At 38.0% G+C, this 13526-nt stretch overlaps 1 protein-coding gene across 5 annotated transcripts in view; it reads left to right on the top strand.

The window, feature by feature from the left end:
* NUSAP1 (nucleolar and spindle associated protein 1) overlaps positions 1-13526 on the top strand; it is a 31200-nt gene extending 17674 nt beyond the window's left edge. For all 5 annotated transcript variants that reach the window (XM_072622738.1, XM_072622740.1, XM_072622739.1 and 2 more), the window contains 3 exons: positions 1878-1994; positions 12009-12117; positions 12599-13526. In XM_072622738.1, coding sequence (XP_072478839.1) covers positions 1878-1994; positions 12009-12117; positions 12599-12692 — 320 coding nt within the window. In that variant the 3' untranslated portion in view covers positions 12693-13526. The remainder of the gene's footprint in view (positions 1-1877; positions 1995-12008; positions 12118-12598) is intronic.

The following is a 13526-nucleotide window of genomic DNA, read 5'->3' on the forward strand; positions in this document are numbered from 1 at the left end:
CAGCAGGCATAATCATTAGTTACCTTCAGAACAGCAAATATTTCACACAAAAATGAACCTCTACCTGCTGGGGGAAATGCCAGATGCTCACAAATACTGAATCAACCTTGCTTTCTAGATTCCAAAGATGTGGCCCAGAGATTGAGCGGCACCTCTCTGGGGCTATATTAAACATTCACATTCTTTTTTCCAATTATATGTAAATATTTTAACATTTGTTTTTGAAAATTTTGAGTTCTAAATTCTTCCCCCCACCTCCACCCCTCTTTGAGAAGCTAAGCAAGTCTGACAGAGGTTATGCATTAACATCCATATCTTACAAGAAATACTGCCATTGATCCTAATAGACTCTTCTTGAACACGGCAAGATCCAAGCCCAGAAAGTCCCACACTGGCAGCTGCTCATGGAATAAATTCTGCATCTTGAACTGTATTCTAAAGTAAACTGTACAAACTAAAGTTCAGCTTGAACTAACTGCAACCAAACCCCCTTCTGCAGACACTGAGTATGGTTCTCTTTAGTTATAGCTTCTGGCTGCAAAGAACATTGGAGTGATGATCTGAAGGCTGCAAAGGTCTCCACACAAAGACAACAGAAGAAAGAAGGTTTATTCGTGGGAGGCTTTCTTCACAATTTAGGCCCCAACAGCCTGGAAATTCATGATGTGTGGTTCAATGACAATTTCAAAAGTGCCTCCTAAACATCACCCTTTTTCCTTATCTTAGCCCAGCGGGCAAACAACCCTTTGTTTAATGGACCAAAATACCTTGGTTTGAGGCAGTGTGGTGAGTCAGGAAGACTCTAGTTTGGGTCTTGTCTCTTAACATACGGACTCAGACAGGTCACTTGACATGAGTCTTTAAGACCACGGCAGGCACCTGTCTGGTAGATACAGGTCTAGTTCAAAAAAGAAACAAGCCAGATGAGTTCAAGCTTCAAGACCATCAGGCTAGTAAAGGAATGGCCCCTGCACCTCTCCTGTCCCTAGCCCTGCACACCTGCACTGCATAAGGGTACAAAGAGAGCAAAGCCAGGAGGCTTAAAGGGAAGGCCTGCCTTGGAAACATGGACAAAGCACCCCCAAGACCAGATGAGGTCAATATGACAAAAATCACCACCTAAATCAATTTACTTCTGTGGTGCCATACTGAACCACCAAAGGGTTACTTTATAGACCTAGGAGAAAATTCCAATAAAATTCATCTGGAGGAACAAAAGTTGAAGAACCCTTAGGGGAAATAAAGGGAACAGGTGGGGGGAAGGGGGCTCAATAGTACCAGAGTCCTAACTATGCTGGAAAATAATAATCATGGAAACTATTTGGCACAATATAAAAAAATGGAAAAGCTGGTTAAGTATACGACATGTTGAAGCAAACAAATAGCAGTGCATAGTATTTGATAAAGCCAAACACCCTAACTTTTGCAGTAAGGTCTCACTTCACAACAAAAACTGCTGAGAAAACTGGGAAATAACTGTGTAGAAATTAGGTGGAGACCAGTGCCTCACACCAAATATGAAAATAAACTCTGAAAGCATACTTGCCGTAGACATACAAAGTTACCTCATAAACAGGGCAGAGAAGGAGATACACATGAAAACGATGACTAGAGAAAAATTCTTGACCAAATAAGGCGTAGAGAAGATGACTAAATGTTTTGGGGAGATATGACTGAAAAATAAGGCCCAGTGGCTAATTATTTACTCTTTCTACCGTATAGCCTTTTGTTGATTCTGTTTCCCCTTTTTATCAAGTTTAGACCGCTTAAATATGTTGCTTTCTCAAGACAAGATAGCGTTATTTTGAAAAGCCTAGGACTGTGGGAGTGATTGATGTGCTATTTACCAATCTTGTATTTGTTCTTGTCGTTTTTAGCTGTTACCCCATTCAAGTTTACAGCTGAGGCAGCACAGACTCCAGTCAGTAATAAGAAACCAGTATTTGATCTCAAAGCAAGTCTTTCCCGTCCACTTCGCTATGAGCCACACAAAGGTATGTCATGATAGTGTATTTTGTATGGGGCATGCAAAGAATACACCTCTTAAAAAGTTCTACCATCGTGAAGATTCAAAGACTTTGTCTAAAAATGAGAAAGCTATCCACTGTTTCAACGTGGTAGTAGTTTCATTACTGGCTGACTAACTACAAGTATCCTTAGAAATGTCATTACACACCCATCTGTCAAAATTAAAAACTAGTACCTATTTTATCCAGTTGTCGAAGAATTGCCTGGAAAGAAAATCACAAAATTCTCCTGAAAGGAATAAGACTGATTTACATGTTGTTTTTTTCTCTTCAGGCTAATGGTTGCTAAATTGGTAGATTGGAACAAGTAGGTATAGTGGGTCTAGATTTGACCTAGTGTTTAGTAAAACATCTTATGATGTTTTTGTGGGAAAGATGGAGAGCTGTGGACTATACGATAGAACAGTAAGATGGCCTTGGAACTGGTTGAATGTCTGGGCTCGAAGAGTTGTCATTGATGACCCAATATCAGTGTGGAAGGTGTCCAGTGGGGAGCACTGGAGATCTATGCATGGCCTTGGGCTATTTTAACATTTTCCTGATGATGTAAGATAGAGGTATAAACCACATCCTTATCGAATTTTAAATGCCACACAACTGGGAGGCATAGCTACCACAGTGAATGACAGGATCAAAAAAGATTGTTATAGACTACAATATGGGGCTGAATGTAAAGTCCTACTTGCATGTGATTCAAAAGTCAGCTTCATAAGTGCAGGGGAAGGTGGAGAAGTATGGCTGGATAGGAGTTTCTGTGAAAAAGATCTGAGAGTTGTAGTGGCCCACAAGCTCCATACAAATCAACCCTCCATACTGTGATAAGACAACTAAAAAAGTTTGTGGGATTTGGAGCTGAGTAAAGGGTAGTATAACCTCCAGGAGGAGGGGGAGTGATGATCTGACTAGCCCGTGCCCTGGCCAAACCCATTTTGGAAAATGCTTTTCAGTTCTGCACTGCATAATTTGGGAAGGACACTAAGAAGTCAGAGAATATCCAGAGGCAGGGAGCCAAAATTGTGATGGACTTCCAGGTAACACTGGATGGGGATCAACCAGAGAGATGACGCACCCTCAGGCTGAAGAAGAGACAGGACAGCTATTTTCAAGTATACGAAGGGCTATCATATGAAAGGGGAATGAATTTTTTTTCTATTGGCCCTAAAAGGCAGAACTAAGAACAGTTGGTAAAAGTTGCAAATTTAGCTTGACATAAAGAACATTAACACTAATAACTAGGACTTACTAATAACTGGAGCTATCGATTGTATGGGATGAAGACAGAGTGGACAAGATTGATTGCATAAAACTAAAAAGCGTTTGTCCAAATGAAACCAATGCAGTTAAAATAGAAGGGAAACAGTTAACAAGGAAAAAAATCTTTGAAGAACATTTATCTGACAAAAGTCTCATTTCCAAGGAACTGACTGAAATTTTAAAAAGCAAGAGACATTCCCCCATTGCTAAATGATCAAAGGATATGAACAGGCAGTTTTCAATGGAAGAAATCTAAGCTATCAACAACCACATAAAAAAAATTTTCCAGATTGGAGAAATGCAAACTTAAAGCAATTCTAAGATTCTTCCTCATTCCTATCTGATTGTCAAAGATGACAAAAAACGAAACTGACAGAATTTGAAGGGGCTATGGAAAAATAGGTATGTACATTAATGCCCTGTTGGAACTTGTGAATTGGTTTGGCCCTTCTGGAAAGCATTTTGGAATTATGCCCATAAGGTCATTAAATTGTGCGTACCCTTTGAACCAGTGATACTACTTCCTAGACCTATATGCCAAAGAGGTCAAAGAAAGGAAAAGGACCAATATATACGAAATTATTTATAGTAGCTCTTTTTTGGTGGCAAAGAACTGGAAAGAATGGCAAAGCATATTATGGTATATGAATGTAATGAAATGTTATTGTACCATGAGAAACCTGGGAAGACTTGTGAGCTGATGTGAAGTAAAGTGTGCAGAACCTGGAGAATAATTTATACAATGACAACATGGTGAAGACTAATAACTTTGAAAGATTTTTAAGAACTGTGATTAATACAGTAACCACCAATGATTCCAGAGGACAGATGAAGAATTTTTGGACATAGTCAATATGGAAATTGGTTTTCCTTAACTATGCTTACTCATTAAAAGGGTTTTTCTCTCTCTGTTCTCCAAGGAAGAGGGACATAATAGGGAGAAAGAGACTAAGGATAGGGTTCCCCAAAAATTGAGAACATTAGGAATTACAGACAAGCAAGACAATTTTGAAAGTTACATGTTGGAGGGGTGGAGATGGTGGAGTACAAACGGATTTCCCTGAGCTCTCCCCCAAAGCCCTCTAAATACCTGTAAAAAATGACTCTAAACAAATTCTAGAGCTATAGAACCCACAAAATGACATAGTGAAACAAATACCCATGCCAGGACAACCTGGAAAGTCAACAGGAAAGGTCTTGTTGCACCAGGCAGGGAGCAGAGCACAGTCTGGCGTGGGCCACACTGGCATAGATGGGCCAGAACAAGCCTCAGGGGACTGAATCATTAACAGCTGTGACAGTTTCCAGACTTCTCAACCCACAAACACCAAAAAGGTCAGTGAGAAAACTCTGGGACCCAGGTGAAAGGAGTATGCAGTCTGACTGGGTTAGGCCCCAGCCCCAGGGTGGTGGGGGTGGTGGCAGTGCTGGTCAGTGGCAGCAACAAAAGCTGTGCTTCCAGAGCTCTGGGCCCACAGACAGTGGGGGATCGGTACACCCAACCCCACTCCCACTGGAAGCAAAGTTCTACCTTGACAAAGAGTTAGAAAGTGAAGTATTTGGCTGGGAAGATGAGTAAACATCATAGAAGAACTCAAGACTATAGAATCTTATTTTAATGACAAGGAGGCTTAGGACATACAACCAGAGGAGGACAGCAGAGTCAAAGATCCTACATCAAAAGCCTCCAAGAGGAATAGGAATCCAAAGGGCATAGGCCATGGAGGAGCTCAAAAAGATTTTTGAAAATCAAATAATAGAATTAGAGGAAAAACTGGGAAGAGAAATGAGAGTGATGCAAGAAAATCATGAAAAGTGAGTCAACAGCAAAAAATACTGAAGAAAATAACACCTTGAATGCCAGGCCTAGAGGCCTGTGGGCTACCCGAGTCTTCCCTTACCTCTATTGGAGGTCTTCGGCTGGCCAAACCGGATGCTCGTATGAGAGAAAGGACGTTCCAGAGTCGAACAAGGGTTGAGCTTTATTTCAGGGTCTAGTTACAAGTGCAGGGGAATTCTTCCTTAGGAGGGAGCGAAGAATCTCCCAAGGAGGCAAAGATCTTACAATAAGAGATTGGAAGTAGAAGTGTAAGTGGGGAGAGAGGGGGAGGGGAGAGAGGAGAGAGGAAAAGCGGAGCCTTGTTGTCCTCACACGTGGCCCCTCCGCCCCAGAGAACTTTCAGGCTTTCCTGATCCTCCTTAAGCTCTCCAGCCGCATAGTTTGCATCTGAATACCGTGCTGTTAGGTGTGCCCAGATCCGGGACAATCTCGAGGGCGGGGAGAGCTCTCTCCCATCACGTCTCTCACGGGAAGAGGCGGAAATACACGAGATAGCTCGGTTCACCTCGATTCCCAGTCGTTTTCCTGGGGGGCCTTGTGAGAACTCTAAGATTTAGAAGTTCCCACCTTTACCCGCCCGAGACTGTCCACATGGAATTAAGCTTCCATACCCAGCACTTGAAAACTAGACTAACCCAATGGCAAAAGAAGTCTAAAAAGCCAGTGAGGAGAAGAATGACTTAAAAAGCAGAATTGAACAAATGGAAAAGAAGGTCCAAAAGCTGACTAAAGAAAATAATTTCTTCAAAATTAGAATGGAGGAAATGGAAGCTAATAATTTTATGAGAAATCAAGAAATTATAAAACAGAACCAAAAGAACAAAAAAATAGAAGAAAATGTGAAATGTCTCATTGGAAAAACCACTGACCTGGAATATAGATCCAGGAGAGGCAATTTAACATTTTTTAAAAATTTTATTTCCTTCTCTAGCTCATTTTATTTCTTTATTTTTTTCAATTTTACATGTTTATTTTAAGTTTTCAGCATTCATTTCCACAAAATTTTGAGTTCCAGATTTTCTCTCCATCTCTCCCCACCCCAAAACACCTTGCATTCTGATTACCCCTCCCACCATTCTGCCCTCCCTTCTGACACCCCTCTCTTCCCTTATCCCTATCTTCTCTCTTGTCCTGTAGGGCAAGATAAATAACTTAAAAATTATAGGACTTCCTGAAAGCCATGATCAAAAAAACAGCCTAGACATCATCTTCCAAGCATTTATCAAAGAAAACTGCCCTGATATTCTAGAACCAGAGGGCAAAATAGAAATTGAAAGAATCCACCCATCACTTCTGGAAAGAAAAGGAAAACTTCTAGGAATATCATAGCCCAATTCCAAAGTTCCTAGGTCAAGGAGAAAATACTACAAGCAACCAGAAAGAAACAATTCAAGTATTGTGGAAATACAATTAGGATAACACAAGGTCTGGCAGCTTCTACATTAAGGGATCAAAGGGTTTAGAATATGATTATTCCAGAGGTCAGAGGAGCTAGAATTAAAACCAAGAATCACCTTCCCAGCAAAACTGAGTATAATCCTTCAGGGGAAAAAAATGGACATTAAATAAAATAGAGAATTTTCAAGCATTCTTGATGAAAAGAACAGAGCTGAATAGAAAATTTGACTTTTAAATACAAGAATCAAGAGAAGCATGAACATGTAAACAGCAAAGAGAAATCATAAGAGACTTATTAAAGTTGAAGTGTTTACATTTCTGTATGGAAAAATGATGTTTATAACTCATGAGACCTTTTTCAGTATTAGGGTAGTTGGAGGAGATAGATAGATGGCACAGGGTAAGTCAGAAATGAAGGGATGATATCTAAAAAATAAAGTTAAGGGGTGAAAGAGCCATATATTGGGAGCAGAAAGGGAGACATAGAATGGGGTAAATTATCTCACATAAAAGAGGCAAGAAAAAGGATTTACAATGGAAGGAAAGAGGGGGGAGGTGAGAAGGAATGAGTGAATCTTACTCTCATCAGATTTGGCTTAAGGAGGGAATAAAGTACACACTCAATTGGGTATGTTACTCTACAGGAAAGTAGGGGTGGAAAGGAATAAGAAGGGGGATGAAAGAAAGGAGGGCAGATTTGGGGACCAGTAGTTAGAAGCAAAGACTTTAGAAAAGTGGACAGGTTCAAAGGAGAAAATAGAATAATTAGAATAATCAGGATAGGATGGAGGAAAATATAGTTAGTCTTTTACAACATGACTATTATGGAGGTGTTTTGCATAACTACACATTTATAACCTATTTTGAATTGTTTGCCTTCTCAATGGGGTGGGGAGGGAAGAAGGGAGAGAATATGGAACTCAGAGTTTTAAAAACATGTTAAAAAATTGTTTTTAGATGCACCTGGGAAATAAGATATACAAGCAATGGGATATAAAAATCTATCTTGCCTTTCAAGAAAGTAAAGAAGGGGATAAAAAGGGGGGGATGATAAAAGGGAGGACAGACTGGGAGAAGGGGAAATCAGTATGCATGCTGTCTTGGGTGGGGGGAAGGAAAAGATGGGAAGAAAATTTGGAACTCAAAATCTTGTGGAAATGAATGTTGAAAACTAAAAACAAATAAATTTAAATCTTAAAAAAAGGCATTACATGTTGAAATTATTAAACTTTAAAAGAAAAGCAAGTTCCACATAGTAGTGATTTGCAGGTACATATACAAGCTATGGAAAGTTATTTTTATTTGATGTTTAAATTTGAATTTTTTTTTAATTTTGTTTTCAGTGTTCTACAATCACTTCCATATATTTTAGATTTTTTCCCTCCCTTCCCTCCACCTCCCCACTCCCTCTCTGAGAAGGTGTACAATTTTATATAGGTTCTACACATGCATTCCTATTAAATACATTTTCACCTTAGTCATGTTGCATAGAAGAATTAAAATGAATGGGAGAAATCATAAAACAAACCAAAACATAATACAAAAGAAAATGATCTGCTTCATTCTGCAATCGAATTCCATAGTTCTTTCCCTGGATGTGGAAGGCATTTTGCCTTGAGACTGTTGGGAATTATTTAGGTCCTTGCATTGCTGTGAAGGGCTACATCTACCAGAAAAATTCCTCACACACTATGGTTGTTGTTGTATACAAAGTTCTCCTGGTTCTGCTCCTTTCACTCAGCATCAGATCATGTAAGTCTTTCCAGGCCTCTCTGAAGTTCTCCTATTCATCATTTCTTATAGCACAATAGTATTCCATTACATTCGTATACCACAGTTTATTCAGCCATTCCCCAATTGATGAGCATCTCCTTGATTTCCAGTCTTTGGCCACCAGAAAGAGAGCTGCTATAAATATTTTTGTACATGTGGGACCCTTTCCCATTTTTATGATCTCTTGGGGACACAGTCCTAGAAGTGATATTGCTGGGTCAAAGGGTATGCACATTTTTGTAGCCCTTTGGGCATAGTTCCAAATTGCTCTCCAGAATGGTTGGATCAGCTCACAGCTCCACCAACAATGAATTAGTGTTCCAACTCTCCCACATCTTCTCCACCATTTATCCTCTTCCTGTTTTGTCATGTTAGCCAATCTGAAAGGTGTGATGTGGTATCTCAGAATTGTTTTGATTTGCATCTCTCTAATCAATAGTGATTTGGAGCATTTTTTTATATTATAGATAGCTTTAGTTTCTTCCTCTGAAAACTGCCTGTTCATATCCTTTGACCACTTATCAATTGGGGAATGACTTGCATTCTTGTGCATTTGACTCAGTTCTCTATGTATTTTAGAAATGAGGCCTTTATCACAGACACTAGTTGCAAAAATTCTTTCCCAATTTTCTGCTTCTCTCCTAATCTTGGTTGCATTGGGTTTGGTTGTGCAAAACCTTTTCAGTTTAATGTAATCAAAATTATCCATTTTGCACTTCATAATGCTTTCTATCTCTTGTTTAGTCAAAAATTCTTCCCTTCTCCATAAATTAGATAAATATACTATCCCTTGCTCCACTAATTTGTTTATAGTATCCATCTTTATACCTAGATCATGTACGCATTTGGACTTTATACTTGTGTATGGTGTCAGGCATTGGTCTATGCCTCGTTTCTGCCACGCTGTTATCCAGTTTTCCCAGCGATTTTTGTCAGACAGTGAGTTCTTATTCCAGAAGCTGGGGTCTTTGGATTTATAAAACACTAGATTGCTAGATTCATTGACTACTATGTCTTGAGTACCTAACCTATTCCACTTGTCTACCCTTGTGTTTCTTAGACAGTACCAAGTGGTTTTGATAATTGCTGCTTTATAATACAGTTTGAGATCTGGTAGAGCTAGGGTGAATTCTTTTTTTAAACTTCAAACAAAACTTTGAGGTTAGTGGGATCTTCCCAGAAATCTTCTAGCAAAAACTAGCAGACCACTTGTGTCAGGTGTGCTGTGATAGAGATTCTTCATTGTTTATGGATTGGATTAGGTGGCGCCCAAGGACCTTTCAAGTCTTAATTTCTGTGACCAGCATAGTTACTTACCCTAGTTTTGTTTGGAATAACATTTGGACATTGTAAGTAAAGAGAGACAGGAATCTGAGACCAACATATCTAAGTAAAAGCACAATTGAGGGCTACATACAAAATTTGAAAATGGGTTGTAAGCTGGGAGAAGAGTAAAAATATTGTGCTGATATCCACTATATCCTCAGCACATTTCAACAGCTACCTGTGCTGCAGAAACTATTATAATTCTTTTTATGTTTCATTAGAAGCAATATTAAACATTAATCCAAACACATTTGTTTAATACTATTTACACAGAAATTTATTAATTTCAATGTATAAAGCATCATGAAATATTTTCAGTGTCACCTCTTAAGTCCTCAAAAGAATTCACCATCCATTTGCTCACTCCTTTTTCCTCATGTAACTGTTGTATACACTTTATTCTTCTGATTCTGTATTATATCATAAAGGTCTTCCTAGGTTTCTTTCTATTCCCTGTATGTACCCATATCAATTGATTTATGCTATTATCTTACGTTTCATGTACCATAACTTAGGATCAGGGCTTCATAGAACAACTAGTGATGGAAGGGACCCCAGAAGTCATCTAGACCAACCCTTTCCCATTACCGTTAGGAGAGTGAGGCCAGAGACAGAGATGCTCGCTCCAGATCACACAGATAGTATGGCTCTGAGAGGGGCTGTGAACCTCTTAATTCCAGAGCCTGTGGTCTCTGCTGCTTTGTGCTTTATTTAACCATTCTCCTGTTGCTAGATGTTTCGTTTGCTTATGAGGTTTGTTTCTTTCCAATTACATATCATGCTGCTAGGAAAATCTTTGAACATGCAGCTCTAAAAAAAATAACTGTCCACTTATATTCATAACCAAAGGCATTTGGGTCAAACATTTTTTGTTATTACTGCCAGATTGCTTCCCGGTAATTTAATGTTTTAAATTCTGCCAGCCATGAATGAACATGCTTGTTTGCCACAACCATGCTAATACTGAGTTTCATTGCTTTTCATTATTTTTGCCAATTTGGTGGGTATAAGGTGGTACTTCAAAGTTGTTTTGAATTTAGAGGCAAATGTTTTTTCCACGTGTTTATTAATCATTGTATTTCATCTTTTGAAAATTCTCTTCCTATTTTTTTATTATTTATGTCAAAAGGTATTTAGGTATTACCACTGACACATATTTTAGGTGTCCAATTTATGTTAATGTTTGTGGACATATGTCATTTAAATGACCATAAATATTTTTCTTAATCTATTTTTTTAGTTACATAGCTCTCAGGTGTGGTTTGGTTTGGTTTTTTAAATTTCAATATACTCCAGCACATCTGTCTTGTCTCCTGTAATTCTATTTGTTAAATCAAAAAAATAGTCTCCTTCCATAGTTTTGAGATAACTTTTATTCTGTTTTCTCCCATCTCTTCCAGATCTGTGAATGTTTGTACCTCACCTATTTAGAATTCACAGAGCTATGCCATATGAATCTAAATTCCTTTCTTGTCAAACTGACAACTAATTTTACAAAGTACCATTGTTCACAACATTTAGTTAAAGGTACAGCTCTCCGGTCTATAGTTTTAGAAAATATCTGTTAAAATAGATTGGGTAGGTTGGATTTTGCCCTTGGGGTTATAGACTGACCCTAAAATGTGGAAGTGTCTCCTTGAGAGAGGTACTTATTATATACTTAGTGAACCCTTGAGAATTAATTATAAAACTAGTTGAAATAATTAACAACTTTAGCAAAGTTGCAGGACACAAGATAAGCCCACATAAATTATCAGCATTTCTATATATTACTAACAAAAGCAAGAGATAGAAAGAAAAATTCCATTTAAAATAACTGTGGAGAATATCAGTGGCAGTCTACCTGCTGAGAGGTAGTTATTGTTTTTTCATATTGCTATAATTGAGGTGTTAAATGGCTTCTTTGGACTTTGTAGAAATGATCATTTGAAAATGAAATTCTTTTTGAAATTTGTAATTTTTTTCTACATGAAAATTATTTGATCCAAGTTTTTTTCCCATTTGACTTCCAAAAACCTCCTAAGGAATATACTGAAAATTTCAGTGGCACAGATAACACCGATGGCCCCATGCAGGAAGCTGACATAGGAATATGGACTTCATTGTTATTGGGCGGGGAGGGAGGAAAAGGGTGTGCCTTAATACTTGAAATTCATTGCAGGGATGTGGTATCAAAATAAGTAGAAGACTGTATGATATGTGTTGATGGGTGGGTAGATGGTGTAGGTGTGCATGTGTATATGCATGCACATATACGTACATATATATATGTACATTTTTTTTTAAAGGACAAACTTTGACATTCCACAAGGAGCCACAGCTGATAAGAACAAAGGTAATAAATGCAAGCATCTGCTAAAACTTTTACATTTCTTTTTGCTTTTATGTAGGGAGGCTAAAACCATGGGGGGAATCTAAAGGAAATACTCCTCTGAATGAGACAACAAATAGGATTGACTTCCACAAAAGAACTTACAAACAGCCACATCTCCAGACCAGGTCAGTATAGAACTACTATGATTGTTTAGTTTTGAACTTTTCTATAAAAACATTTAAAATGCTGTTCTTGTGTTAAATGTTCTACTGAAGCACTACTTTTTAACTGTTTAGCATAGGGATGATAAAGGGGCTCTTAATCATTTGTGTCCTGGGCCCCTTTGGCCCTCTCTTGAAGCCTATAAATCCCTTTTCAGAAGTGTTTTTAAATAATTGATGGAAATGCTAAATTTCAGTTAGAGGTTACTGAAAATGAAGATGTAATTTTTCCCCCAGTGAAGACCCCCTGAAATCTATCCATGGAGTTCAGATTAAGAAAATCTCCAGTTTTATACTTTGATTACATGAAATGTTGTCGTTTCGTCCTTATTTGGCATGTTTGTAGTTTGGGCATTAACGCTACTCTAATGTAAAAGTGGTATTCTAATGGCTGCAAGATACCTTGGTGCTCCATAATCTCAAAAATGTGTCTTTGAACCTTCAGAGAAGAGCACCGGAGGAAACATGAGCAGAAAAGGAAAGAGAAGAAAGATGGTGTCCTTGGAAGCCGCAGAGGACTCGTCATGCTTGGGAAGTAACAATCTGCCCAGCACTCTGTAGATATTCTTAATCATGACTCTGTTATGTGTCTGTAAATATTTCTATATTTGTTTTGTCGTTGTAAATTTCACCCAGCCTGTCCTAACACTGTTCTTACCCCTCCTCGTCATACTAACCTGCTGTTAACCACCGTCATTGAAATAGTGATACCGTCAGCTTCCAAATACTTCACTTGTAAACTCTGGCAAATTATCTAAAATGGCCTTTCCCTAACTCTTTTGTTTAATAAGTACAACCTCTTAGACTTTGAACTAGATTTTTAATGTCATGTATCTTCTTCTAGTCCTAGGGTTTAACCTTTTTCACATATTAGATGATGGGAGAAAAGAAGGTAGAAGGGAAGACTCCTGAACTTCTAGAGAATTTACTAACTAAAAATACTGAACCCTAACTAAGTATGCATCAATATAAAAAACGTCAAGCTGCAATGCTTTCTTAGATTTTTCTTTATATAACTCTTCTCTTTAAATCCATATTCATTGCTAATTTGTTATTAAATGCCATTTTTCACATTTATGCCTTGAACGCTTTCAAGACTAAAGTAAAAGAATCATGCTCACAAGAGTCTTTTCATTCTTATATTATTTCTTTAAGTTAGTTTTCAAGATTATTGTGCTGTGTAATCTAGTAGCGTATTCAAAGAGTATAAAAGATTTCAGATGCTTAGAATTATAGCCATCTCTCTTGACTTTCAGAATTTTACATTTGGCACAGTCTCTGTCAGATTAAAATATTGTACCTAAGCTAACCTGCTAAAAGATTTCTACTGCTTTGTACAATTTTTATAAATAAAATTAAAGCTGAAAATTCGA

This window comes from Notamacropus eugenii, chromosome 7, assembly GCF_028372415.1.
Source record: "Notamacropus eugenii isolate mMacEug1 chromosome 7, mMacEug1.pri_v2, whole genome shotgun sequence".
In the NCBI taxonomy this organism is placed as follows: Eukaryota; Metazoa; Chordata; class Mammalia; order Diprotodontia; family Macropodidae; genus Notamacropus; species Notamacropus eugenii.